Genomic DNA, 26408 nt, shown 5'->3' on the forward strand with positions numbered 1-26408 from the left:
ACCTCAGAAGTCAAACGGCTTCCACTGTGTGTATCTGTTGTTTCTCACAATTTTCTGTGTTGAATTGGCAGGCCGCCCTTTGCGCCTCGGTTTTCAAACATTTCGGAACTCGAACGGTCTTCCGGAATGGATTACGTTCAAAAACCAAGGTACCACTGTATTGTTCAGAGCTTACGGGTAGCAGAAATAAAATAATAATAATAATAATAATAATAATAATAATAATAATAATAATAATAATTTATTATTTATACCCCGCCCATCTGGCTGGGCCTCCCCAGCCACTCTGGGCGGCTTCCATAGAAACCAAAAATACAGTAAAATATCACACATTAAAAACTTCCCTGAACAGGGCTGCCTTAAGATGTCTTCTGAATGTCAGGTAGTTGTTTATCGCTTTGACATCTGCTGGAAGGGCGTTCCACAGGGCGCGCGCCACTACCGAGAAGGCCCTCTGCCTGGTTCCCCGTAGCTTTGCTTCTCGCAATGAGGGAACCGCCAGAAGGCCCTCGGCGCTGGACCTCAGCGTCCGGGCAGAATGATGGGGGTGGAGACGCTCCTACAGGTATACTGGACCGAGGCAGTTTAGGGCTTTAAAGGTCAGCACCAACACTTTGAATTGTGCTCGGAAACGTACTGGGAGCCAATGTAGGTCTTTCAAGACCGGTGTTATATGGTCTTGGCGGCCGCCCCCAGTCACCAGTCTAGCTGCCGCATTCTGGATTAGTTGTAGTTTCCGAGTCACCTTCAAAGGTAGCCCCACGTAGAGTGCATTGCAGTAGTCCAAGCAGGAGATAACCAGAGCATGTACCACTCTGGCGAGACAGTCTGAAGGCAGATAGGGTCTCAGCCTGCGTACCAGGTGGAGTTGGTAAACAGCTGCCCTGGACACAGATTTGACCTGTGCCTCCATGGACAGCTGTGAGTCCAGAATGACTCCCAGGCTGCACACCTGGTCCTTCAGGGGCACAGTTACCCCATTCAGGACCAGGGAATCCTCCACACCTGCCCGCCTCCTGTCCCCCAAAAACAGTACTTCTGTCTTGTCAGGATTCAACCTCAATCTGTTAACCACCATCCATCCTCCAACCACCTCCAGACACTCACACAGGACCTTCACCGCCCTCACTGGTTCTGATTTAAAATAGAGGTAGAGCTGGGTATCAAGAAAGGTGATAACTACTTCCCCAAGTTGGTGTGTGTGGTGTTCGTACGGAGCCCCCGGTCGTCTCACGGACTATTGACCCGTACACCACTAATCCGCTCCCACCAACCAGGTCCTCCCCGGTAAAATCACTTCAGCCTCAGTCAGGTTCTCATTTAGTAAAGAAGGGTGCATTTTATTTCAGACACAAACAAACTTTTCCAGCATTCCAAACGTTGTTACTCTTTACTTTCTTAGTCTTATTTTCCTCTCTCTATCTCTTCTACCTCCTCTCACTCAAGAACCCACTGCCCTAACTGTCTCTCTTTTTCCAACTGCCTGCCAACTGCTTCTCCAACTGCCTTTCCCAACTCAGCCAACCCACTAAAACCAACCAACTACCCACCAACAGCTCCCAACAACAACTAACTCAAACCTCTGGCTAAGCCCTTTTATACACAGGTAGGCTCCGCCTCCCTCTGGCTTTCCCATTGGTCTATATTTTTAACCCTATCTCTCCCAGTACAGACAGGCTTTAAACGAATGGGCAAACGCCACAGTGGGTTGTTGAGTTCTTTCCCCTTCTGAGAAAGGGGCTGTGAGGCTCAGAAAAGCACTTTGCTACTAGCAGATTCACGGGCCTGGAGATTGGCAACAAAGACGATGAATAATTTCTTCTGAAGCAGCACTTTGTGTTAACACTCCCCGCCCCCCCCAGGATCGCCTGTTTAGTTTGTGCTGTGAAGAGCTGGGCAGCTCAGTTGGCTAAAATGTGGTGCTGATAATGCAGGTTTGATCCCCGTAAGAGACTGCTGCAAATTCCTGCATTACAGGGGGTTGGACTAGATGATCCTTGAGGTCCCTTCCAACCATAGCTGTCAACATTTCCCTTTTTTAAAGGGAAATTCCCTTATTCCGAATAGGATTCCTCACAAGAAAAGGGAAAAGTTGACAGCTATGCTTCCAATTCTGTAATTCTATGAGAGTTTACTTGATGGAGGGGTTTAGGTGTGCATTCTGCTGAATCACTGGATGAAAGAGCTTATATTGGCATTTGCTCTGGCCAGCTCCATTCAGGGTTTGAGCTTCACAAAGGAAAAGTTATGGGTAACTGAACCCTGACTTTAAAAGGCTACATAAACCATTGTGTCAGAAATGAGCCCAGGAGAGGCTCAGGCTTGCTCACCCTTCCTCTCCCATGTCCATAAGAGCAGAAGCAGGATCAGACCAGTGGTCCATCTCGACCAGCAGCCACACAGTTTCCCTGGGAAGAGGGACTGAGCGTTAAACCACCCTTTTTTTTCCTTTTCCTTTTTTTAACATTTTATTTGTATCCCGCCCTCCCCGGCCAAAGCCGGGCTCACAGTGGCTAACGTCATATAAATAAGACAATATGCATAATACAGTATGCAAATAAAATAACATTCAACATTCATTAAAACAATACAGAATAATATTAAATATCAGCATTTCAAGATTAAACAGAAATCCACTCTTAACAGTTACAATAAGTAATTTCTAAACTCCAATCAATAAAACAACAGCAAGCCACAGTGCACAACGTAATACAATACAAAATGAGAAGCAGAGACCGGAGGGGGGAGGGCAAGGCAGGCGGAAAGAGGCCTTGCCTGATGGAGTCTCTCCCCTCCCCCTGGGAATTGTAGCTCCGTGGGGGGAATAGGGGGACTCCTAACAGCACCCTCAGCAAACCACAGTTCCCAGGATTCCTCATGGAGAAACCGTGACTAAACAGCGTGATGCTGCTTTAATGGTACAGTGTAGTTGGAGCTTTGAATCTGTTTTTAGATGTTTCGTTTTTAGATTTTTTTAATTAAAAAAAAAAGTTTAAAGTATGTTTTTTATTTTCTGTTTTATCACAGAAGTCTTTGCCTCCCTGGGCTCCTCTGAGAGGAAGGACGGGATATGTACTAATAAATAAAATAAATCGAAAAGAGGGCACTGTGTTGGCTATTATTTATTTTAAAAAATCCTTATACCGCTGTGTCATTCATTCATATATATATATATATATATATATATATATATATACACACACACACACACACACACACACACACACACACAGTGGAACCTCGTTTTTTGAACATAATCTGTTCTGGAAGACTGTTCGACTTCTGAAACATTTGAAAACCAAGGAGCAATGGGGGGTTGGCAAAATCTATTGAAAAAATGGAAAAGCATGCAGCAGAAGCCGTTTGACTTCCGAGGTGCGTTTGAAAACGGAAGCAATTACTTCCAGTTTTTTGGCGTTTGGCTTCCGAAATGTTCGGCTTCCGAGATGCTCGAAAACCGAGGAAGCCATTCCTCTTACTTCCTCCTGAGTAAGGGCTGCTGCTGTAGTGTTTTGGTGACAAGAGCCTGACAAAAACATCTGGAAGTCACCAGCTTGAGGAAGGCTGGCCTAAGCCATTTCGGGCTTACAAGGTCAGTAGCAACACTATTTTGAATTATGATTGGAAACTAATTGGTAACTAGGACAAGTGTAGGGTGAAGCGGTGAACAATTTTAGACCTCTGTGTTTGCACAGTTTTTTTTTTAAAGACAGCCATGTACAGTGGTACTTCGGGTTACAGACGCTTCAGGTTACAGATGCTTCAGGTTACAGACTCCGCTAACCCAGAAATATTACCTCGGGTTGAGAACTTTGCTTCAGGATGAGAACAGAAATCGTGCTGCGGCGGCGCAGCGGCAGCAGGAGGCCCCATGAGCTAAAGTGGTGCTTCAGGTTAAGAACAGTTTCAGGTTAAGAACGGACCTACAGAACGAATTAAGTATTTAACCCGAGGTACCACTGTATATAGAGACGCGGGTGGCGCTGTGGGTTAAACCACAGAGCCTAGGACTTGCCGATCAGAAGGTTGATGGTTCGAATCCCCGCGACGGGGTGAGCTCCCGTTGCTCAGTCCCTGCTCCTGCTAACCTAGCAGTTTGAAAGCAAGTAGATAAATAGGTACCACTCCGTTGGGAAGGTAAACGGCATTTCTGTGCGGTGCTCTGGTTCGCCAGAAGCGGCTTAGTCATGCTGGCCACATGACCCGGAAGCTGTACGCCGGCTCCCTCGGCCAATAAAGCGAGATGAGCGCCGCAACCCCAGAGTCGGTCACGACTGCACGTAATGGTCAGGGGTCCCCTTACCTTTATCACTGTATATTATTTCGAGTTTTGGACAGTGATTTCAATGAACTAATTTGGTTTAAGGGGAGAAGGGTGGGCTAATAATAATAATAGAGTCAGACCATTAGTTGACCTAGTTGAATTGTTGTTAGCATTCGTCTGTCTAGGGTACAAGGAAGGAGTGAGCCTGAAAATGAGAGTACATTGGTACCTTAGGTTAAGAACTTAATTTGTTCTGGAGGTCCGTTCTTAACCTGAAACTGTTCGTAACCTGAGGTACCACTTTATCAAGTCATTGATATTTTAAATGAATATTCTAAAATGTAAAACAGAAAATTTAATAAAAATTGAGTGAGTGAGAGAGAGAGAAATCTGAAGGCAACCCTGTATAGGAAAGCTTTTTTTAATGTTTATGTTTTATTATGTTTCTATATAGGTTGGAAGCTGCTTGGAGTGGCTGGGGCAAAAAATAACATCACCCTCATCATTACTGTTATTTTTATCATTATTATTGAAAGGACGTCCCTATTTCCATTGGAGAAATGTTGGAGAGCATGTATCAAGTGGCTGGGAATCCCAAGCATGGAGAGCTCTGCTGTGCTTGGCTCTGGCTTTTAGCTTCTGCACTTAAGTGGGCCTGATCCAGTTACCCTTTGGCCCGATCCGGCTGCCAGGCTCCTCTTAGCTTCTCCATTCACAGCCACCCCAACTTCTGCAGGCTCTGAGACGCTTCCTTGTGCAACCTGCGGATCTACCCGCCTCTCTCTCCTCCCCGCGCGCAAAGGACCAAGTTCCCCTGCCAGGCAGCAGTTCGAAAGGTGCAGCTCCTCCCGCAGGATGGCGGCGTGCCAGCCAGCCTTCCTACCCGGAATGAAGCTTTTCTTCTTCTCCTTCTTCTCCTTCTCCTCTCCCCCTCTCCTCCTCCTCCTCCTCCTCCTCCCCCTTTGCAATCCTGACCCCTAAAGAAGTGCAGTTCCTTTTCCTCCTATGGCCGGGCTCCTGAACAGCCACATCATTCTTTTGTTCTCAGGTGGGAAAGCAAAAAAACCCACACCAAAAAACCGCTGGAAGCAGGTAACTGGGGTCAGGTTGCAAAATGTGTGTGCGATTTCTTAAATTTGATTCTTCCGTGTGTTTCTTTTTCCTCCCCTACGATGAACTCTCCTGGTCTGGAGGGGGAGCGCGGCGCCTTTATTTATTTCTTGGAAAGCTCTACTGAATCGACTTTGTTTTCCAATGAGAGGCATTGTCTGGCTTTTAAATCCCTCCCTTAAAACCCTCTCCTTCCGCCTACTAGATCTTTTCTTCTGCTTTTATTTTTTTTAAAAAAACATTTCTGCCCTACCCACTGCCGTTTAACCCTCTCTTAGCTTCCCATCCTTTTCTTTTTTTCCCCTTTTTCTTTTTGCAAACCGCTTTTCAAAGAAACGAATCGCAGCAATTGCGCATCCAGGAGAATCCGCGCGCCACCCGAACGCATTTGGAGATTTAATCCTTGCGTGGGCGGGGAAAAATAAATACAAGTCAGAGGCTTGCAAACAGTAGTTCAACCCCTCGGTTCCTTGGCGATCACAATTTATTTTCTTCCCCTTTTTTTGGCCTTTTCTTACGAGGAGGTGCCGGACGGGTTAAACCGATAGAGGGCTGAGCGTCCCAGAGAGGACGAGAAACTTGAGCTTCGAAGAGCCCCTTAATACCCGAGGCCCTTTTCTGATGGGAGGAGAGAAAGGCGCACACATACAGAAAGAGAGGCTGGATTTTTTATTTTTTTATTTAAAGAAGAGTTTGCATGAAAAATAACAATAATAATTGTTCCGTTGCAATAGAAAACTGCAGATCCTCCGGGAAAGAAATGCATTCGGGAACATGCACGGTGGGTAAAAAGCAGCGTCAGCCCAGCGAGCTTTGCAAAAAAAGAGAAAAAGAAAAAAGGGAAAGTTGAACCCCTCCCCGAAAACCTCCTGATCAAATAAAAGTAGGAGGGGGGAGGGATCCTGAGCCTCTCTCTCGCCCACCCCCAGGGCTGGGTTTTGTGCGGGTTGATCCCTCTCTCTCTCTCTCTCTCTCTCTCTCTCCCTCCAAGCATGGCCTCTCTGCTAGGACAATGGCAGAAGCTGCAGCTGATCCCAGATCCAAGGACAAGGCGGAAAGAAAGAGAGAGGATCCCTCGACCCTATAATCCCGCTCCCTTCCTCCCCCACAAAATATAGATGGGGAGAGAGACGCCGATCGCTTCTTCTTCCTCTTTTAAGGCTCTGCAGCCTCTGGAAGAAACGATTGCACCTTTTTAGTGTGTGTGCAAGGTTAGAAAATAGCTTTTTTTTTACTGTGTGTCTGTGTACAAGTTAAGAGACATCTAAATTCTGATGCAGACCTCATTTGGTTTCCCTCGGCACTCGGTGCAGCCCCCATAAAGGGCTTGTTGTTATTTTATTTTTGTAAACATCCTGTGCAAGGGATTTTAAAAAAATGCTCTGGCTGAAGAAGAAGAAAAATGCAGGTAAAACTAGCATGTTTCAGGGGGTTAAGATTTTGGGTTAGCCCATCTCTCCCTGATGAATAGGCTGCCGTCCTTTCAGAAGCTACAGAGCAGCAAGTCCCACTGAACTCAATAGGCTTACTCCCAGGAAAATGGGTACAAAGATGAACGCAAGCGCCTTTTCCATGAGACTTCTGCGATAGTCCCTTTTAGTCTGCTAGATAACTTTCTAAAAAGTTTTCTCGATTCATTAACTTTTCATTGTGCTGTTATTTATTTTGTGCCTTGTCAGTTTTCTCAGTTTGTTAACTCTTTTCATGTGCTGTTATTTCTTAAAACATTTCACATCCCCACTCATCATATCATTTGGATTTTGATATGGGACACAGTAGGAAAATTCTTGCACTAAAATGTTAGAAATAGCCATAGATACGTGAGATCTCAGAGAAAATGCTCCCCCCCCCCCGTCAAAGCTATTTTAAGTCAAATGCAAATGAATGTTGGTTTAAGGGGGAAATGGATGGATTAATCCGTGATAACTTAATATAATGAATTTATTGGTAACCACCCTAATTTTAGTGTGTTGCAGTGTTGGGCTCTCTCCCAACTTGCAAATAAATGAGCAGGAACATCCTAATGGTCAAAGGCCCATCTAGTCCAATTTCCTGTTCTCACTGGAAACTGGCAAAAAATGCCCTCTCTGGCAGTTAGAACCTCTGTTGCATTCAGAGCCCTTCTGTTTGTGGTCAGATTTAAACTATAATCCAGGGGGCAGGCAGCCTTTTTCAAGCTGAGGGCCGCATTCCATTACTGGCTGAGCTCCTGGGGGCCACAAGCCAGTCATGGATAGGGCCAGCAGGAAATGTGGGCAGAGCAATGAATGCAAATTGTACATTTGTGCAGAAAACTTAAGTTTCCACAAACCAAGAAGTATTGGAGTTCATGAATGCATTCTAGACAGGCGAAAACACGCGCAGAGGGTTTGAGGCATGCCTGCGGAGGGAGTGTGGCCTTGGGAGCGACTCAAGGGCCAGGTAGAGAGGTCTAGAGGGCCACATAGGGCCTCTGGCCCTGAGAGTGACCCCCCCTCCTGCAAATACTGTCTTGTATTGTGGTGGTTTTAGGAGAGGGCCATCAGAATTCCTTGTGAAGATGAGAAACTGCTCTGGGAACTGTAGTTCTGTGAAGGGAATAAAGATCTCCTAGCAACTGTCAGCACCCCTAACAAACTACAGTTCCCAGGATTCTTTGGGGGAAGCTATGACTGTTTATGGTTTTGATCTATGGGCTACTTTTAAAATGAGGCTGCATTTTAAATTGCGTTTTAACCTGTATTTTAAATTGGGTTTTTTTTCCTATTATGTTTTTACTGTAATTTTACTGGTGTTAGCCACCCTGAGCCCGGCTCTGGCCGGGGAGGGCGGGGTATAAATAAAATTTATGAATTATTATTATTATTAAGTGGAATGATAGTACTTTAAATGAAGAGTGTGGATGGAGCCTGGGAAATATCTCCATTTTGGCTTGTTGGAAGAGGGAAGTTTTTAGTAGGCTCCAAAAAGACTGCAACATTTAAAGGGAGGGCATTCCAAAGCGCAGGTACCACCATACTAAAAGGTGCGGAACGGACCTCTTGATAAGGTGCTATCTGCCGGAGGCTCTCATCAGCCGAGCATAGTGATCACTTGGGTATATAATATTTTTTTAAAATTGTTTAAGTGTGCACAGACATAACAGTGAAAACAGTATATTGTTAAAATATTAAACTTAGTATGCAACCTAAACCCAGTAAAACAGTGATATAAAAATGCAGAATGTGAAATAAAGCAGAAATTCAGAAGATTCAAACACATTAAACAGGGTCTGATCCTATTGGCCAGGGAAAGCCGGGGTAAAAATAGAAGTCTTTGCAAGACAACTGAAGCCATTCGTGGTTTCTGCTTTTGGTGTGGCGATGAAAACAGCATTCCTTGATCTCTCTCTACTTTATACTCTTCATGCTTTGTGGTGTTTTTTTCCCCTCCTAAAACCAAGCTGCTCATAAGTTTTATGAAATAAGTAAATAAAATTCCACAGTACAAGACAGTTAGCAAAAAAATAATAATCTTGATTTCTGGGCACTGCCCTGCAATATTTTGAAAGGTACAGGGCCACAAGTGGGATTTCCTAAGGTGATCTAAGTCAGTCACAATGACGTCATGCGCGAGGAGCTTTGTAGTCCCAAAATTGGGATTCCAAGCACCATTTAAGTAGGATTGCCATATTTCAAAAAGTGAAAATACGAACACAAAAGTTGTTGAGATGTTTTCAAGGAAATTCGCCAAAATCTACACTTCCAACATGGGTTGACATACAAACGGATTTCCCCAGACATTCCAGCGATTTTCTGCCCAGACAGTGTTTCCGAAGGCCAAATCCCGGCTATGTCCGAGAAATTCCAGACGTATGGCTACCCTAACTTAAGGCGCTGCCAAATGGGAGGTTCCCCCCTCATTGTTTTAGCAGGAGATCCCAGGCAAATGTGCATAGATAGGTAAAGGGACCCCTGACCATTAGGTCCAGTCGTGACCGACTCTGGGGTCGTGCGCTCACCTCGCTCTATAGGCCGAGGGAGCCGGTGTACAGCTTCCAGGTCATGTGGCCAGCATGACTAAGCCGCTTCTGGCGAACCAGAGCAGAGCACGGAAACGCCGTTTACCTTCCCGCTGGAGCGGTACCTATTTATCTACTTGCACGTTGACGTGCTTTCGAACTGCTAGGTTGGCAGGAGCTGGGACCCAGCAACGGGAGCTCACCCCGTCATGGGGATTCGAACCGCCGACCTTCTGATTGGCAAGTCCTAGGCTCTGTGGTTTAACCCACAGCGCCACCCGCGTCCCTTGTGCATAGATACCCCCCCTCCTAAAATGAAAGAGAAATTCCTCCTGCCCCGGCGGCCATTTTAGCAGACATCCGTCCAGCCTCTGCTTAAATACATCATCCGTTCCACGCAGTCCTTTTCTTCTAGAAAAGTAGGTGCCGGTACTTCGGCGGTTGAACAGCCCTTACTGTCAGAAAGTTCTTCCTGATGTTTAGTCAGAATCTCCTTTCCTGTAACTTGAATCCATTGATTCGAGTCGCACCCTGTGGAGCAGAATTAAACAAGCTTGTTCCCTCTTCCATGTGACAGGCCTTTAGGTATTTGAAGATGGCTGTCATATCTCCTCTCAGTCTCCACTTTTCCAGGCTAAATTCCCTCATCCGTTCCTCATAGGGCTTGGTTCCCAGACCCTTGATCATCTTGCTTGCCTTCCTCTGCACATCTTCCAGCTTGTCTATATCTTTCTTAATTTCTTCTGTCCAGAACTGGTCACAGGACTCCAGGTGTGCTCTGACCAAGATCAAATACAGCAAGAATATGATTTCCCTTGATCAGGACACTGGGTCATTCCACGCCAAATCACCTGGTGCCATGTGCTTTCACAACTCAGATTTTCTTCTTTTAAAAAAATTAATGTGTAGATAACCTCAAATTAATTTTTCAAAATTTTTTGGTCCAAAATTGGGCTCAGGATTTTTTTTTTAAAAAAATTCTGCATCAGTTTAGTAAAAACCACCTGTTTCGCTTATTTTTCAACCAATTGGGAATATTTTGGTATCAAAATAAAGCTGATTTGGTCTCTGTAAATGAAGGTGTAAAATACAATAGGTTGGGGGATCCCTTGGCTGTTTTTAACTGAGAATTTTTCTCTGTTAATTTCTGTTTTTCTTCCTTGCTCTTCAGGTAGAAGGCCCTGCCATCAAACATTGATCTCCATGTGCTTCTGAGGCAAAGACGACCCCATCGCAGCAGCCAGTTTTTCCGCAGGTGTAAGCCAGAAGGCGGTGGCCGGACGCATTCCTCTCCCAGAGAAACCCTTCGCGTTTTCGTAGAAGGCCGGTGGTTAGGCTGTCTCAAAATGGCCGCCAAGCGGGGCGCGACTTCGAGCCTCCATTTGCAGGGCGAGCTGGAGCAGGTGGCCCGGCGGCGGAAGAAGATGGAGGTTGAGGAGGACGAACACGAGAACCCCGAGCCAGAGGAAGGTTGGCGGGGGAAAGGAGAGGCCTCCCGCGGCCCCCGAGACAAAGAGGAGAGGCTGCCCAGGGGCCGGACGGCTCATCAGAAGGCCCTCCTCAACGCCACTCGCTCCCCTCGCTCAGGGTGGAGAAACCCGCCAGCGTCCCGGCCAGCAGAGTGGGAAGACAGGCGAGCCTTTCCGTCCTCCCTCGAGGGGCCGGCAGCGGCCCGCCCGTGGCCCAGGAGCGGACGGGCGGCCCGCCACCAGCAGGGCCTGGTCGGGGAAGGCCCCGAGGCCCACAACAGCCTGGACTCCGGGGAGATTGGCGAGTCTGGGGTGGTGAAAGTGAAGGAGGAGGTGTTGGGCGACGACTCGGCCAGCATGGAGATGAAGCGCCAGCGCTTCCGCCAGTTCCGCTACCAGGAGGCCGAGGGCCCCCGTGAGGTGTGCAGCCAGCTCTGGTACCTGTGCCACCGGTGGCTGAAGCCGGAGAGGCACACCAAGGAGCAGATCCTGGAGCTGCTGATCCTGGAGCAGTTCCTGGCCATCCTGCCGCCAGACCTCCAGAGCTGGGTGAGGGAACACGAACCGGAGACGTGCTCCCAGGCGGCCGCTTTGGCCGAGGATTTCCTACAGATGCAGAGGGAGGCAGAAAGAAGGGAGCAGCAGGTGAGACAGAGATTCATCCTGATTGGCATCTGTGCGCATGCGTGAATGTGCATTTGGGGAGCAGCAAACATTTGGGGGAAATACCGATCCTGGCTGGAAGAGCAGGTGGCGCTGTGGTCTAAACCACTGAGTCTCTTGGGCTTGCCGATCAGAAGGTCGGTGGTTCGAATCCCTGCAACGGGATGAGCTCCCGTTGCTCGGTCCCTGCTTCTGCCAACCTAGCAGTTTGAAAGCACTCCAAAAGTGCAAGTAGATAAATAGGTACCACTCCAGCGGGAAGGTAAACGGTGTTTCTGTGCGCTCTGGTTTCCATCACAGTGATCTGTTGCACCCGAAGCAGTTTAGTCCTGCTGGCCACATAACTTGGAAAGCTGTCTGTGGACAAACGCTGGCTCCCTCGGCCTGAAAGCGAGATGAGCGCCGCAACCTCATAGTCATCTTTGACTGGACTTAACCGTCCAGGGGTCCTTTACCTTTACCTTACCTCTACTGGCTGCCAGTTAGCTTCCGGTCCCAATTGAAAGTGCTGCTTTTGACCCATAAAGCCTTAAACTGCTCAGGGACGCAATACCTGAAAGACCGCTTCTCCCCATATAAACTGTCCCGGATTCTGCGGTCATCCTCCAAGGCCCTTCTTCAGCTGCCTCCTCCACACTCCTCCTGCCCAGGCCACAACCTCATTGCTCATGCTGCATTGCATCCTTGAGCATTTTTGCCTGGATGGAGGATGGGGGGGTGTAGAAACCAGCCTATTGCGGGGTGTTTTTTTTTTAAAAAAAGAAATACACCAAATTTATTTATTTATTTCATAAAATGTATACACCGCTTGACAGTGAACCACAAACGAACCTAAAAGCAGTTTACAAAAAAAGATAGATATTTTGGTAAGCACAATTAACAACAGTAATTTAAGTCTAACAATAGTCTTATCTTTTAAAATGTGTTAGGGGTGTTATGATTGTGTACTTTGCAGTTTTATATTCTGAATTTGTCCTGTGAACTACCTTGAGATCTGCAGGTATAGGGCGGTATATTAACAACAATAACAACAACAATAACAGACTAAAAACAGATTAAAACTCACATCAGATTTCTAAGCATCTGGGTAGGCTTGTTTAAACAAAAACATTTCAAGTGGGTCTTTTTCTTTCTTCTTCTTTGGCGATCACTTGTAGCCGAGTAAGATTGTCTTCCATTAACACGGCCTTAACAGTGAGTCCGTAAGTGACTGTGGAGGCCAATTCTGGATCCACACTTCCTTCCCAGTGGGGACATAGGTTTCTGGGCAGGAGTTGATCATGGCAAGACTTTGCCAAGCCTCTTAGCATGTTTCTGCCTTTCTTCCTGAGTTTGAGTGTCTTCAAAGCCCATGACACCTTTGGTAAAGGCTGTTGTCCAACTGGAGCACTCGCAGGCCAGTGTTTCCCAGTTGTCAGTATTCATACTGCATTTCTTTAGATTTGCCTTGAGAGTGTCTTTTAACCTCTTTTGTTGACCACCAGTATTATGCTTTGCAGCAAAGGCACCTGCCTGTTGTCAAGAGGCAGGGAGTTCCGCAGTGTTCCACACTAACAGATTGATTTCTTACAAATGCAGGACTGGTATCACAAAGCACCCATGAGAGCCAGTGCATCAAATTTCCATTGGTTGCCCCACCCACTTTCCCCCCTGTGTGAAAAACCCTTCCATGTGGCAAGAGGGCCATGCATCCCTCTGGCTGAAAAGGGTTTCCCTGCACCTACTGTAATTGCAAAAGCCCTGCCCTGAAGAGGGGCTGGGTTAGGCTATCTCCAAGCCTGCTTTCCACTCGAAAATTCCTTGCATTTTTAGAATTTCCCTATATACTGCTAAGAATGTGTCTGTTTACGAAAGCCTAAACCCAGGCGTATGCAAAGTCTGCTGGGACTGCATCCTGCCCAGCAGATCCTGCACTGAGCAGTGGGGCTTTGGCAGAGGGAATTAGATGACCTTTGTTGTTGTGGTTTAGTCGTGTCTGACTCTTTGTGACCCCCTGGACCAGAGCACGCCAGGCACTTCTGTCTTCCACTGCCTCCCGCAGTTTGGTCAGACTCATGTTTGTAGCTTCGAATGACCTAGGTCATGCAGTCCATGACCTAGTCCAGATTTATTAAATTTGTATACCTGTTGCTCGAAAAGAAGTATCCCTAAGCGGTGAATAATGCTCCCACTGTGGGAAAAGCTTCAGCCAGAGAACCAATTTGATGAGTCACCTGCGAATCCACACCAGAGAGAGGCCGTATCAATGCTCCCAGTGCAGGACAGGCTTCCGGTGGCAACTCCATTTGAAGAGGCACCAGAAGATCCACACGGGAGAGAGGCCTCACGAATGCCCGGACTGCGGGAAAAGCTTTTCCCGGAGAGATACGTTACTCAATCACCGGAGGACTCACACAGGGGAGAAGCCGTACAAATGTCCCAATTGTGGAAGAAACTTCAACCACCCGTGCAACTTAATTGAACACCAGAAGACACACAGAGGGGAGAAACCACACGAATGTCCCGAGTGTGGGAAAAACTTCTCCCGGCGGGATACGCTGATCAAGCACCAGAGAACCCACACAGGGGAGAAGCCTTATGAATGCCCCGAGTGCGGGAAAAGTTTCCATCATCCTTGTAGGTTGATTGATCCACATGGGAGATGTTGCAGGAATTTATGTATAGGTTTTGGGGAGGGGGTTGCCCCTCCAGCAGATATCATGCACATGCAGCCCACTACCAAAATCAGCACAATCGCTTTTGTGACTTTTGTGATTTGTCCCCACAAAACACTTCATCACAGTTTCTTCCTATCTATTCAAAAGGCCTCTGCTGCACAATACCAAATGTAAGAATTCGCTGATAAATGTATCTATGTATGGGCTCACTGGGGAAACTTCAGAAATTCATATAGACAGGTGAGCTCAGCTACTCTGCCTGAGTGATAATCCCTGGCATCCTTATACCTGAGTGCCAGACAGGTTGTTGTTGTTGTTTAGTCGTTTAGTCGTGTCCGACTCTTCGTGACCCCATGGACCAGAGCACGCAAGGCACTTCTGTCTTCCACTGCCTCCCGCAGTTTGGTCAGACTCATGTTTGTAGCTTCGAAGACACTATCCAACCATCTCGTCCTCTGTCGTCCCCTTCTCCATGTGCCCTCCATCTTTCCCAACATCAGGGTCTTTTCCAGGGAGTCTTCTCTTCTCATGAGGTGGCCAAAGTATTGGAGCCTCAGCTTCACAATCTGTCCTTCCAGTGAGCACTCAGGGCTCATTTCCTTCAGAATGGAGAGGTTTGATCTTCTTGCAGTCCATGACCTAGTCCAGATTTATTAAATTTGTATACCTGTTGCTCGAAAAGAAGTATCCCTAAGCGGTGAATAATGGAATTGCATAAAACAATATGCAGAGTTTAGTGCGTTAGAAACAAACCATTCAAATAAACTAATAATACAAAACACTTCAGTGAAACCTCAGTTGAAACAAGAACATTTTTAGCATCTTTCTGCTAGGAAGACTTAATGAGAGACCTGCTGTGATAAGCTTCCAAGGCACCTTGAGGGTAAACCCAGGCATATTCACTCTAGACATGACACCATTATTGATTTGAGTCCTTTGGAGGTGTCCAGACCTGGTCTGGCTGTATTAAGATCCATGTTCGTTGATGGTGCAGGGTTTCCTGGTTTGCCTGGTTGTACAGCACTGAGACACCTCAACCCTCTCTCTGTCTGTCGCCGACGGGTTGGACGCAGAGGAATGGTGGGAAGAATCAGCTGGGGAAGACATCTCAGAGCCCGGGGTGTGATCGTTGAGCAACAATGAGTGGTCAGAGGGAGAAGACTGGGAAGAGGAAGTGTCGGAACAGGGCTTAGTGAGCGGGGAGAGTCTGTGGCAGAGAGAAGTCCAGAATCATGCAGAAGCTGAAGCAGGAGAGGAGGAAGACCAAGAGGCAGAGATGGGTCAGGTGTCTCCTCCCCCTCCTGCTGCCAGAAGCTCCCCTCCAATTCCTAGAACCAGGAGAGGCATGAAAAGGGTGGAGGGAGAAGTAAGCTTCACGCAGGCGTAGTCTCAGATTGCTTGGGGGAAACCCTGGAGAGGAGGGGAGGCAGGGACCTTCAATCTCAGCAACTGCTTCATGGGGCAACACCTGCCAGAGATGAGTTACTGTGCTCATTAGGCCTGACACTCCTGTGCTGATCCTGTTTTTGCTAATAAAGAGTTAACTCCAACTTGCATGGCGTGATTTACTACTGGCTGGCTCCTGACACTGTCCTGTCTCTCTCACACACCCCGTCCCTCCGTGACTCCTCATCTCATTTCTGTGCTTCTTTGGACATCCCATTTTCCTCTCACTTTCTCTGTGACCACCCATCCTATCTCTCTCTGGTATGGTTTTGATTTTTTGTATAGTTTTTATTAAGTTTTTCTATTTTACATTTTAGAATATTCATTTAAACAACCTTAAAATATCAGTGACTTCCCTTCTTCTCTTTCCATGGTTCGGTTTGCATGCCATAAGGTAAAGGTAAAGGGACCCCTGACCATTAGGTCCAGTAATGACCGACTCGGGGGTTGCATCGCTCATCTCGCTTTACTGGCCGAGGGAGCCGGCGTACAGCTTCTGGGTCATGTGGCCAGCATGGCTAAGCCGCTTCCGGCGAACCAGAGCAGCGCACTAACATTCCCCCCACCCTTTCCCTGGGAACAGTCGTAACCGAGCAAATGTGGAACAGCACTAGGGTGCTGGACCATCTCCAGGGAAACCCAGGTATTGAATCCCCATTCACCCAGTCACCAGCTCCCCGCTTATTCTACATCACAGGGTTGTTGTGACAACCCGAAGGACTTGCATGCTTTGTGCAAGAAGGGTGGGGTTTTGTTTTGTTTCGTTTTACAGGAACCAGTTACATGAATTCTGACACCGTTTGCTGCAAGCTGCCTTTTACAAGCGCTAACTAATACAGACCATTAACTTTAAGTGGCGTTTGGCCCTTACGTATTACCCTGCCTTTCTGAGCCCTACAATTTTGGACCTGATCAAGATCTTTGCTGCTCTTTTCAGGTGCTGGGTCTCTTCGAAATGGACAACGCAGATTCTCCAGAGCCGGAGCCAGAGCAAACCCCCTCCGACTCTGCGCCCAAGCCTCTGTTCAGGGAAGCAAAGCAAGAGGCCGATGAGGAAGAGGGCAGCAATTTGGGTAAGAAGTTCATTTTGCGTGGTTACCTTATTTGCTTACTGAGTCATCGCACCTGTTTTGGGTTCGTAGGCTCATTCCACCACCACCCCAACGAAATTCAGAGTGCCTGGCATCCAGGGCTGTCCTCTCTGCCCCAAACATTTGCCCCACTGGGGAGTTTCGGAGCTTATTGCAAAAGTTCTCCTGATAGGCAACATTCCTCCAGCTTTTCTCGAGATGTTACCCTCCAAAGGATCTGCAGCCCCTTCCACATTTTTGTGTCATCCCAGTCCTTCACTTGAGACTCAAATAAAGGGATTGGGCAGGCCTGCAAAATTCCTTTCTTCTCCATCCTTGGCACCTGAGAGATCACCTGTTGGAACAGGTGGGGTGCTTCTGCTGTCCGAGGGGAAACCCTTGCTCATATTTTATTCCGTGTGGGGGCCTCTGTTTCATCTTTAAGGGGGTGGGGAAACCCTAGAGACCTTTTTGCTTGCTTGCGGGAGTCGTATCCACCTTATCAGCTTCTAAGGAGCTTAAGATCAATGGCTACTTCTCAGCAGAGACCCTAGAGCAGAATGTGGTGGCTGAGCGAGTTTATTGCTTGTATCAAGCTGGATCTTTCTGCTAAATGGATCTCGAGCAATGCGTCTGGGAACAATCTGTTCCTGCCTGAGATGTTGCCAGTCAGGCTTGATGGGCCGGTGCAAAGCAACATTGGGCTGGCATCCTCTGTAATGCTTTTATCAGATTGCCACTGTTCCGTCAAAATGGACTGGCTGCTCAATTGAGAATCGTGGAAGGGACCCTGAGGGTCATCTAATCCAGCCCCCTGCAATGCAGAAATCTTTTGTCCAACATGGAGCTTGAACCCACGACCCTGAGATTAAGAGTTGTCTCCTGCTCTGCTGACTGAGCTATCCCTTGGGATTTGCCTAAAAGAGAGGGTGGGAGGGCATTTGACCCTCCAGATGTTGCCAAACTGCCATCCCCATCGCCCTCAGCAAGCGCCAGGGAGGGTGCCGTCATTCAACAACATCTGGAGGAGCAAAGTTTCCCCTACGCCTGCCTAAAATGCTGCGCAAAATCTCGCCATCACTCCTGGCCATTTCATATTTCTAAAAAACGAATCTCAGGGTAGCAGGTGATGGGGAAATGCCTTTGCCCCAAACCCCAGAGAACCACTGCCAGGATTAGCTAGGAGTGCCCTCCATAGATTATTGTACTATAATTCCTATCATACCTGGCCGTGCTGGCTGGGGCTGATGGGTATTGGAGTCCAGCAACGTTTGGAGGGATATCCTGGGGACTGATCCATTTAGGGAAGCCGAGATGGTGTCTGTTGTTTTGAGATCAAGTAGGCTGGGAGAGGGATGCAGGTGGCGCTGTGGGTTAAACCACAGAGCGTAGGGCTTGCCAATCAGAAGGTGGGCAGTTCAAATCCCTGCGACGGGGTGAGCTCCCGTTGTTTGGTCCCTGCTCCTGCCAACCAAGCAGTTCAAAAGCACATCAAAGTGCAAGTAGAGAAATAGGTACCGCTCCGGGGGGAAGGTAAACGGCGTTTCCGTGCGCTGCTCTGGTTCGCCAGAAGCGGCTTAGCCATGCTGGCCACATGACCCGGAAGCTGTATGCCGGCTCCCTCAGCCAATAAAGCAAGATGAGCGCCGCAACCCCAGAGTTGGTCACGACTGGACCTAATGGTCAGGGGTCCCTTTACCTTTACTTTAGGCTGGGAGCAAGAGAGTGATGATGGCCAACTCAGCTGTACAGTTCAGGTTTTTCAAATGCCGTGTCTCTTGAAGACAGAGGGTGGTGTTCAGCTAAGTATTACGGAGGGGAGTAGACCTTTGAAATGCTTGGACTTGGTCACGTTCGTTCATTTCGCTGGACAAGATGATCCTCAGGGTCGTTTCCAACTCTGATTTTACCACCCAAAGTTTTCTCATGTTTCTTATAACAATGCCAAATTATAATGCAATTACAATCATTCAGATGCCAAATTACATAATTTAGATGGCCCCCCGCATGCTAAAATTGACTGTTTGATTGTTTTATTTATTCCTGCGTTCCAAAATCTTAATAATTTCAATTACATCTCAGTCAAAATAATATTCCCTTACACAACAACTGCAATATTAATAACTTCTATTCCTGTTGACACATTAAATGGTTTATAGAAGTACAAGTGAGGAACTCAATCTATATAAGGGGTCGGCAAACTTTTTCAGCAGGGGGCCGGTCCACTGTCCCTCAGACCTTGTGGGGGGGCCAGACTATATTTTGGAAGGGGGGGGAAATGAACGGATTCCTATGCCCCACAAATAACCCAGAGATGCATTTTAAATAAAAGCACACATTCTACTCATGTAAAAACATGCTGATTCCCGGACCATCTGCGGGCCGGATTTAGAAGGCGATTGGGCTGGATCCGGCCTCGGGCCTTAGTTTGCCTACCCATTATCTATATCCTTGTTCTTCCTTTGTGTGGCAATTATTCTGTCCGTGATGTTTCTTCCTGTCCTTGTAAAATGTTGCCTCTCTTTTCCCAGTTGTTGCTGTTCTCCTTCATGCCTTGGGTGGAGCTAATATCGCAGTGTTGTTTCAGAAATCCTCCATTGCTCCTTCCCTGTGCTTCATTGTTTTGCAACTTTAACAGCAGCTGCAAAAGCCACACTGTCCCAATAAATACCCTGTTTTCGCCATGTTTCTCTCGGCCATTTTTCTCTTATGTTTCTTTTTCGAGAGACAGACTGATATAATATACATACAATGGTACCTCGGGTTACATACGCTTCAGGTTACATACGCTTCAGGTTACACACTCCACTAACCCAGAAATAGTGCTTCAGGTTAAGAACTTTGCTTCAGAATAAGAACAGAAATCGTGCTCCGGCAGCGCGGCGGCAGCAGGAGGCTCCATTAGCTAAAGTGGTGCTTCAGGTTAAGAACAGTTTCAGGTTAAGAACGGACCTCCGGAACGAATTAAGTACTTAACCCGAGGTACCACTGTATAGAAAAGGTCCTAATCCGGTCCCTGGTGTGATCAGGATCTCTCTCTCCCCCTCCCCCTCTTTGCCCGCAGGCAACCTTGGGCAGGTGGCGCCCCGGGCAGGCGGCCCCCTCCCCCTGTACCCAGAGGAGGGCAGCTCCGACGACGAGGGCCTATTGGACCTTGTCTATGCCGCCAACCTTGAGATCCACAGCCGGCGGCCGCCCCGCAGGACCCGCCTCATCCGGATGCGCACCCACGAGCTGCAGGTGTCCGACGAGGAGTGCTTGACCCGCTTCCGCCTGGACCGCCAGGCCATCCAGGACCTCTGCACCCTTCTGGCTCCCTACCTGGACGGCGCCTCGGCCAGCCGCAGGCACATCCCCACCTTGCAGAAGGTCCTGATCGCGCTGCAGGTGCTGGGCACCGGGTCCTTCCAGCGGATGACGGGCGACAACCTGCGCGTGTCACAGTCGTCGGTCAGCCGCTGCCTCGACGCCTTCCTGGAGGCCATGCTCCGCCACGTCCACGAGCACATCACCTTCCCCACCACCGACTCGGAACTGCGCCGTACGCGGGAAGCCTTCTTCGACATCGCCGGCTTCCCCAACGTCATCGGGATCGTGGACTGCACCCACGTCCCCATCATCGCGCCGGCCGACATGCCGGCGCTCTACCGCAACTGCCACAACTTCCACAGCCTCAACGTTCAGGCCACCTGCGACGCCTCGGGGTGCTTCACCCACGTGCTGGCAAAATTCCCCGGCAGCGTCCACGACGCTCGGATATTCCAGCTCTCCCAGCTGCAGAGGCTCCTGGAGTCGTGGCCCGAAGGGAAGGGTTGGCTCTTGGGTGAGTATTTGAGTGTTCGGGGAGGCCTGTTCTGAGGTCAACGAACCATGTCTGTCTGCTCTGTCCCCACACTGGGTGTCTGTGCTGCTGTCGTCTTCTTTGGCGATTCCTCGTAGCCGAGTAAGATTGTCTTACATCAGGGATGTCCAACACATCGATCACGATCTACTGGTCGATCCCTGCGAGGTTTTGGTAGATCGCGGTCGATCGGTGGCCCCCTTCTGCCCCCTCTCCCTGCGCCGGCCTCCACTGTTACAGAAGGGAAGCCGGAGTTTAGAAACGGAGGCTGTTATTTGGCCAGCAATCATAACGTTAGTGGTTGCTTCTGTTCCTTCCTCCCTCAGAAGAGCTGCCAAAAAGTCCCTAACCCCCCTCCAAAAAAACTCGACAACTTTGACCTGAACCCCTAAAAAACGGGGGTAGATCACTGCCAGATTTAAAATTTGACAGTAGATCGCAGTCTCTCGGGAGTTGGCCACCCCGGTCTCCCATGAACACAGTCTTAACAGTGAGTCCATAAGTGACTGTGGAGGCCGATTCTGGATCCACACGTCCTTCCACAGTGGGGACATTGGTTTCCGGGCGGGAGTTGATCACGGTGAGGGTTTGCCAAGCCTGCCTTCCTCTTAGCACGTTTCTCCCTTTTGTCCTGAGTTCGAGTGTCTTCAAAGCCCATGACACCTTTGGTAAAGGCTGTTCTCCAATTAGAGCGCTCACAGGCCATTGTTTCCCAGTTGTCGGTGTTTATACTACATTTTTAAAATTTTCCCTAAGACACCCACAAATAATGTGCATAGGCAGCAAATATATGGGGCCCTGATCCTTTCGGACCCCACAGTAAAGTATTTAGTGAGGCGAGTTCCCCCAATATTTTCTGCAATTTGATGTCTTCCTCCCTCCCTTCTTCTATTGGCCAGCCGCCTCCCCACACAGCCAGGCCGAGCTCCCCCAATATATATGGTTTATTTAAAATTTCATTTCTGAATTTCAGAAGTTTACAAAAGAATACATACTTTCCAAATACACACCCATTTCACATTCAACTTCCCCTCCACCCCTCCATGGTTCCCCCCATAGTTTCTAAGTTTGTTGCGTAATATAATTATTGTTTACCTTATCTTTTCCACGCTGGGCTCCCAGCAAATATTCAACTGCTGTTCTCCATTCAAATCCTACCTGCCTTTTTTTTTTTTTACATGTTTCCAATAATTCTTTAAATACTCAAGAAAGGTTTCCACTCCTCCTTATAGTCTGCCTCTTCTTGATCTCTAATTTTTATTGTTAAATTTGCCAATTCGGCATATTCTGCCAGTTTTTACAGCCACTCCTCTTGAGTAGGTATCTCCTGATTTCGCCATATTTTTTTTTTGCGAATAAAGTACTCTTGTTGCTGTCATGGGCTACAAAAATAGGTTCATCTCTCTTCTGAGCTCCCCTGATATTTTCTGAAAGTTGCCACTGTGCTTCCTCATCTGCTCCCTTCCCTGGCTTGGACAGCACCTTCCCCTCCAGCCAGGTGCCACCCGCTTTTCCCGACTTGCTTCCCTGCTTTTGGTGCCATTTCTGCACATGTCTGAGCTAGGCAGCCGGGAGAGGCAGCCAGGAAGGGCAGTTGGCGAGGCGAGGAGAAAGTGGGGGAGCGGTCGGTACGTTTCTGAGCACAATTCAAAGTGTTGGTGTTGACCTTTAAAGACCTAAATGGCCTCAGCACAATGTACCTGAAGGAGCGTCTCCACCCCCATCATGGGGCTACCTTTGAAGGTGACCCGGAAACTACAACTAATCCAGAATGCGGCAGCTGGACTGGTGACTGGGAGCGGCCGCCAAGACCACATAACACCGGTCTTGAAAGACCCACACTGGCTCCCAGCACGTTTCTGAGCACAATTCAAAGTGTTGGTGCTGACCTTTAAAGCCCTAAGCGGCCTCAGCCCAGTATACCTGAAGGAGCGTCTCCACCCCCATCGTTCAGCCCAGACACTGAGGTCCAGCGCCGAGGGCCTTCTGGTGGTTCCCTCACTGCGAGAAGCTAAGTTACAGGGAACCAGGCAGAGGGCCTTCTTGGTAGTGGCACCCACCCTGTGGAACGCCCTCCCACCAAAGAGAACAACAACTACAGTGGTGCCATGCGCTTCAGGTTACATATGCTTCAGGTTACAGACTCTGCTAACCCAGAAATAGTACCTCGGGTTAAGAACTTTACCTCAGGATGAGAACAGAAATTGCATGGGGGAGGCAGCGGGAAGCCCCATTAGCTAAAGTGGTGCTTCAGGTTAAGAACAGTTTCAGGTTAAGAACGGACCTCTGGAACGAATTAAGTTCTTAACGCAAGGTACCACTGTACCAGACTTTTATAAGACATCTGAAGGCAGCCCTGTTTAGAGAAGCTTTTAATGTTTAACAGACTGTTGTATTTTAATATTTTGTTGGAAACCACCCAGAGTGGCTGGGGAAACCCAGCCAGATGGGCAGGGTCTAAGTAAATTATTATTATTATTATTATTATTATTATTATTATTATTGAACATGGGTGAGGGTGTGTGAGAGGGGGAGGCCTGTGCCCAGTTGTGTGTGGCAGAGGAACGTGCCCTCCGGGGAGCAGGGGGGAAGTGTGGGGAGGGGAAATATTTTGTTCAAGTTGCCTCCGGTGCCGTTCACGCTCACACTGCTCCCTCCTCTCCTCCGCAGGCGACAGCGGCTACCCCCTGCGCCCTTTCCTCATGACGCCACACCCCGACGACGGCCCGGACCCCGTGGCCCGCTACAACGCCACGCACGAGACGACGCGGATGGTGGTGGAGCAGGCCTTTGGGCAGCTCAAGATGCGCTTCCGCTGCCTCCACTCCACCGGCGGGCGGCTCATGCTTCGCCCAGAGAAGGTGGCCAAGGTGTTTGTGGTGTGCGCCATGCTGCACAACATGGCCCTCCGGCGCCAGTTGCCCATTATCAATGGCGGACAAGGGGTGGACACCGAGGTCCCCGTGCCTCCCTACCTGGAAACCGACAGCCTGGTGGAGCAAGACCCCCGCGGGGTGGATGTCCGGGAGCAGATCATTAGCACTTATTTCTCACAATAAATTTCGACTTTCGGTAGACGGCTCGCGGCTGGTTGCGTGTCCTTCGGGGTGTGGAAGAGGAAGGGCAGTCTTAGGTCGTCGTAAGCACTCCTCTCTCCCGTACTTAGATTCCCAGGGCTCTTGCATCCCGCCCAACGACCAAAAACACCCGAGAGTTTCCTTAGGGGGTGATCAAGGGCCTCACACTGTGTGGTTTAATCTCTCAGCGCACGATTAAACTGTGAAACTCCTTGCCACTGGAGGCAGTGATGGCCATGAATTCGGATGGCTTTCAAAGAGGATTAGGCAAATTCGTGGAGGAGGAGAGGGCTCTCGATGCTATTAGCCAGGTTGGCTACCTCCACAGCTGAATGCTTCTGAATGCCAGTTCTTGGAAGGCTCAGATGGGGACAGTTCGTTTGGGCTTGGGTCCTGTTTTTGGGCTTCCCGCAGGCATCTGGTCAGCCACTGTGAGGACAGGATGCTGGACTCGACGGCCCTTCCGTTCTCTGTGTCCCTTACGTATAAAACGGGAGTAGAGATTGACTTCTGAACTTGTCATGTAAGCTGCTACAACATCCCTGGTAAGCGGCCCTTGTTTATTGAAGTAAGGGGTAAAGCAAACTTGATCTCCCCTTATGAGGTGGAAATTTCCCCTTTACCTTTTCTGCAGATTAACTTCCCCACGTATAAAAACAAGTTCAAGCCCCATCAGTGTGGTAAAAGACCCAAAAGACTTCTCATTTCAACTTGGCCTACTCTGCTGCCACTGCCCACGAGTCTTAATTGCTGGAAAGGAAGCCAGAAAGAGTTTAGCAGGGAGGTGGATGGGCTGCTTCAAACTACAGCAGGCATGGGAAACCTTTTGGCTCCTTTTGGTTCCTGCTGAACTACAATTCCCATGAGCCCCAGCAAGCATTGCCAGTGGGTATGGCTGATGGGAGTCGTAGTCCAGCAACATCTGGAGGACCAGCGGTTCCTCACATATGACCTACAGTTAATGCAGAGCTTTGCATTTCATCAAATTTGGCACAAGATAACTCTGATACCTACGATGCCTCCAAGCACTTGGGGTCTAACAGTGAGAAGAGACAGCGTGGTGTAGCGGTTAGAGTGTCGGACTAGGAACCGGGAGACCAGGGTTCAAATCCCTACCCAGCCACAAAGCTCAAGGGGTGACCTTGGGCCAGTCACTTCCTCTTGGCCTAACCTACCTCACAGGGTTGTTGTGGGGAGTAAAATAGCAAGGGGAGAACCATGTGTGTTGCCTTGAGCTCCTCGGAGGAAAATGTTGGACTCAAATGCAATAAAGAAATAATAAAGATCCGCAATCCCACCGTGTTTTTGTTGTTGTTTTAGCTTAGTTTTAACAGGGGGGTGAACAGCAGCTAGAGGGAGGGATTCTTATTTATTTGTTTATTATTGCCATCAATCCCCCGTTATTTATCTATCCCATTAATTTTTTTGTTCCATTTATTCTGTTTGCATCCCTTAAGATGCTCAAGGTGGCATACATGACTCTCTCCCCAATATTATCCTCCCAACAACCCTGTGAAGTCAGGTTAGGCTAGAAGTCAGTCGTCGGTGAGCTTTGCTGCGGCCAAGCGGGGATTCGAACCCAGGATCTTTCATGCAACGGTGTCACCCGCTCTACTGGGGGAAAGGGGGAAACAAAACAAGTTTGCCACCAGTACTCGCATCTCAAGTCATGTTCCTGAAGCCCCTTTGTGGTCAACCGTGAGGACTTTTAGCAGCGGAAGGTGAGCTCACCGATATCCCCCTGGGAAAGCTCTAATGGCGCCCGTTAAACAGCGCTTCCTTGGGGTGGAGCATATGTTTGCCCCTCTGAAGCTTCCATGTTCAGCCCAGCATCTCCAAGCAGAGCTACGAGAGATACAACAACACAAAGTTGCAAGTTCAATCCCCGCATGGGACAGCTGCATTGAAGGGGCTTCGACTAGATCAGGGGTCAGCAAACTTTTTCAGCATGGGGCTGGTCCACTGTCCCTCAGACCTTGTGGAGGGCCGACTAGATTTTGAAAAAAAAATTATGAACAAATTCCTATGCCCCACAAATACCCCAGAGATGCATTTTAAATAAAAGCACACATTCTACTCATGTAAAAACATGCTGATTCCTGGACTGTCGGCAGGCCAGATTTAGAAGGCGATTGGGCCAGATCCGGCCCCCGGGCCTTAGTTTGCCTACCCATGGACTAGATCCCTTCCAAGTCCACAATTCTACGCTTCCATGCTGCTGGCTGGCGTGATTTCTGACGTGCATCAGGGCACGCATGCAAGAGCTTTACAGCAACAAAGGAACCTACAGTGGGTCTCTGGCTGCTGTGGGACTCCGACTCCCATCAGCTCCCAGCCAGAATGGCGAACGGTCAGGGATGATGGTAGTCGGAGTCCCGCAACAATTGGACTTTCCAGTTCTCCATCAGTGAGGGAAGAGGATCAGCACAAAGGAGCATGCAAAGAGCACCAGTGGCGCTGTGGTCTAAATCGCAGAGCCTCTTGGGCTTGCCAATCAGAAGGTTGGCGGTTCAAATCCCTGCGACGGGGTGAGCTCCCGTTGCTGTGTCTCAGCTCCTGCCAACCTAGCAGTTCGAAAGCACACCAGTGCAAGCAGATAAATAGGTACTGCTGTGGCGGGAAGGGAAACGGCATTCCTGTGCGCTCTGGTTTCCCTCACGGAGTCCCCTTGCTCTAGAAGCGGTTTAGTCCTGCTGGCCACATGACCCAAAAAACTGTCTGTGGACAAATGCCGGCTCCCTCGGCCTGAAAGCGAAATGAGCGTCGCAACCACAGAGTCACCTTTGACTGGACTTAACTGTCCAGGAGTCCTTTACCTTTTTTTTTTAACCT

At 48.7% G+C, this 26408-nt stretch overlaps 4 protein-coding genes across 9 annotated transcripts in view; 2 read left to right on the forward strand and 2 right to left on the reverse strand.

Annotated features, from left to right (window-relative positions):
- The window catches only part of LOC310756716 (uncharacterized protein), a 68921-nt gene extending 64936 nt beyond the window's left edge, over nt 1-3985 (forward strand). Inside the window, exon 5 of the transcript XR_014544965.1 lies at nt 3751-3985. The gene's annotated coding sequence lies outside the window, so the exon portion shown is untranslated. The remainder of the gene's footprint in view (nt 1-3750) is intronic.
- Nucleotides 1-26408, reverse strand: part of LOC310756746 (uncharacterized protein) — a 1375527-nt gene that overhangs the window by 637923 nt on the left and 711196 nt on the right. The window lies entirely within an intron of this gene.
- LOC310757092 (zinc finger and SCAN domain-containing protein 31-like) overlaps nt 4288-26408 on the reverse strand; it is a gene marked incomplete at its 5' end in the record, with an annotated part of 210941 nt that continues 188820 nt past the window's right edge. Inside the window, one exon of one of the 2 annotated variants that reach the window (XR_014545036.1) lies at nt 4288-4303. Of the gene's footprint in view, nt 4304-18334; nt 18352-26408 lie in introns of those variants that run through there. The other variant, XR_014545037.1, reaches the window with a different exon arrangement.
- On the forward strand, nt 4889-24868 carry LOC310756650 (uncharacterized protein). 5 transcript variants are annotated; one of them, XM_083601148.1, is made up of 5 exons: nt 4889-5356; nt 10525-11467; nt 16526-16661; nt 19723-20481; nt 23170-24868. In XM_083601148.1, exons 2-5 carry the CDS (start codon nt 10700-10702, stop codon nt 23556-23558), a joined length of 2052 nt encoding a protein of 683 aa, XP_083457274.1. In that variant the 5' UTR covers nt 4889-5356; nt 10525-10699; the 3' UTR covers nt 23559-24868. The 5 variants fall into 5 exon arrangements, with proteins under 5 accessions (XP_083457274.1, XP_083457270.1, XP_083457271.1 ...); XM_083601144.1 differs by lacking the exon at nt 4889-5356 and adding an exon at nt 5703-6155; XM_083601145.1 differs by lacking the exon at nt 4889-5356 and adding an exon at nt 6184-6585.

Source organism: Podarcis filfolensis, assembly GCF_964270895.1.
Source record: "Podarcis filfolensis genome assembly, chromosome: 2".
Taxonomy (NCBI): domain Eukaryota; kingdom Metazoa; phylum Chordata; class Lepidosauria; order Squamata; family Lacertidae; genus Podarcis; species Podarcis filfolensis.

What these genes read in the sequence shown, in the direction of transcription:
- LOC310756650 (XM_083601148.1), top strand. Translation starts at nt 10,700, where the DNA reads ATGGCCGCCAAGCGGGGCGCGACTTCGAGCCTCCATTTGCAGGGCGAG. An exon ending in CAGAAAGAAGGGAGCAGCAG is followed by an intron (nt 11,468 to 16,525) that starts GTGAGACAGAGA and finishes TGCTCTTTTCAG; the next exon opens with GTGCTGGGTCTCTTCGAAAT. An exon ending in AGGGAAGGGTTGGCTCTTGG is followed by an intron (nt 20,482 to 23,169) that starts GTGAGTATTTGA and finishes TCTCCTCCGCAG; the next exon opens with GCGACAGCGGCTACCCCCTG.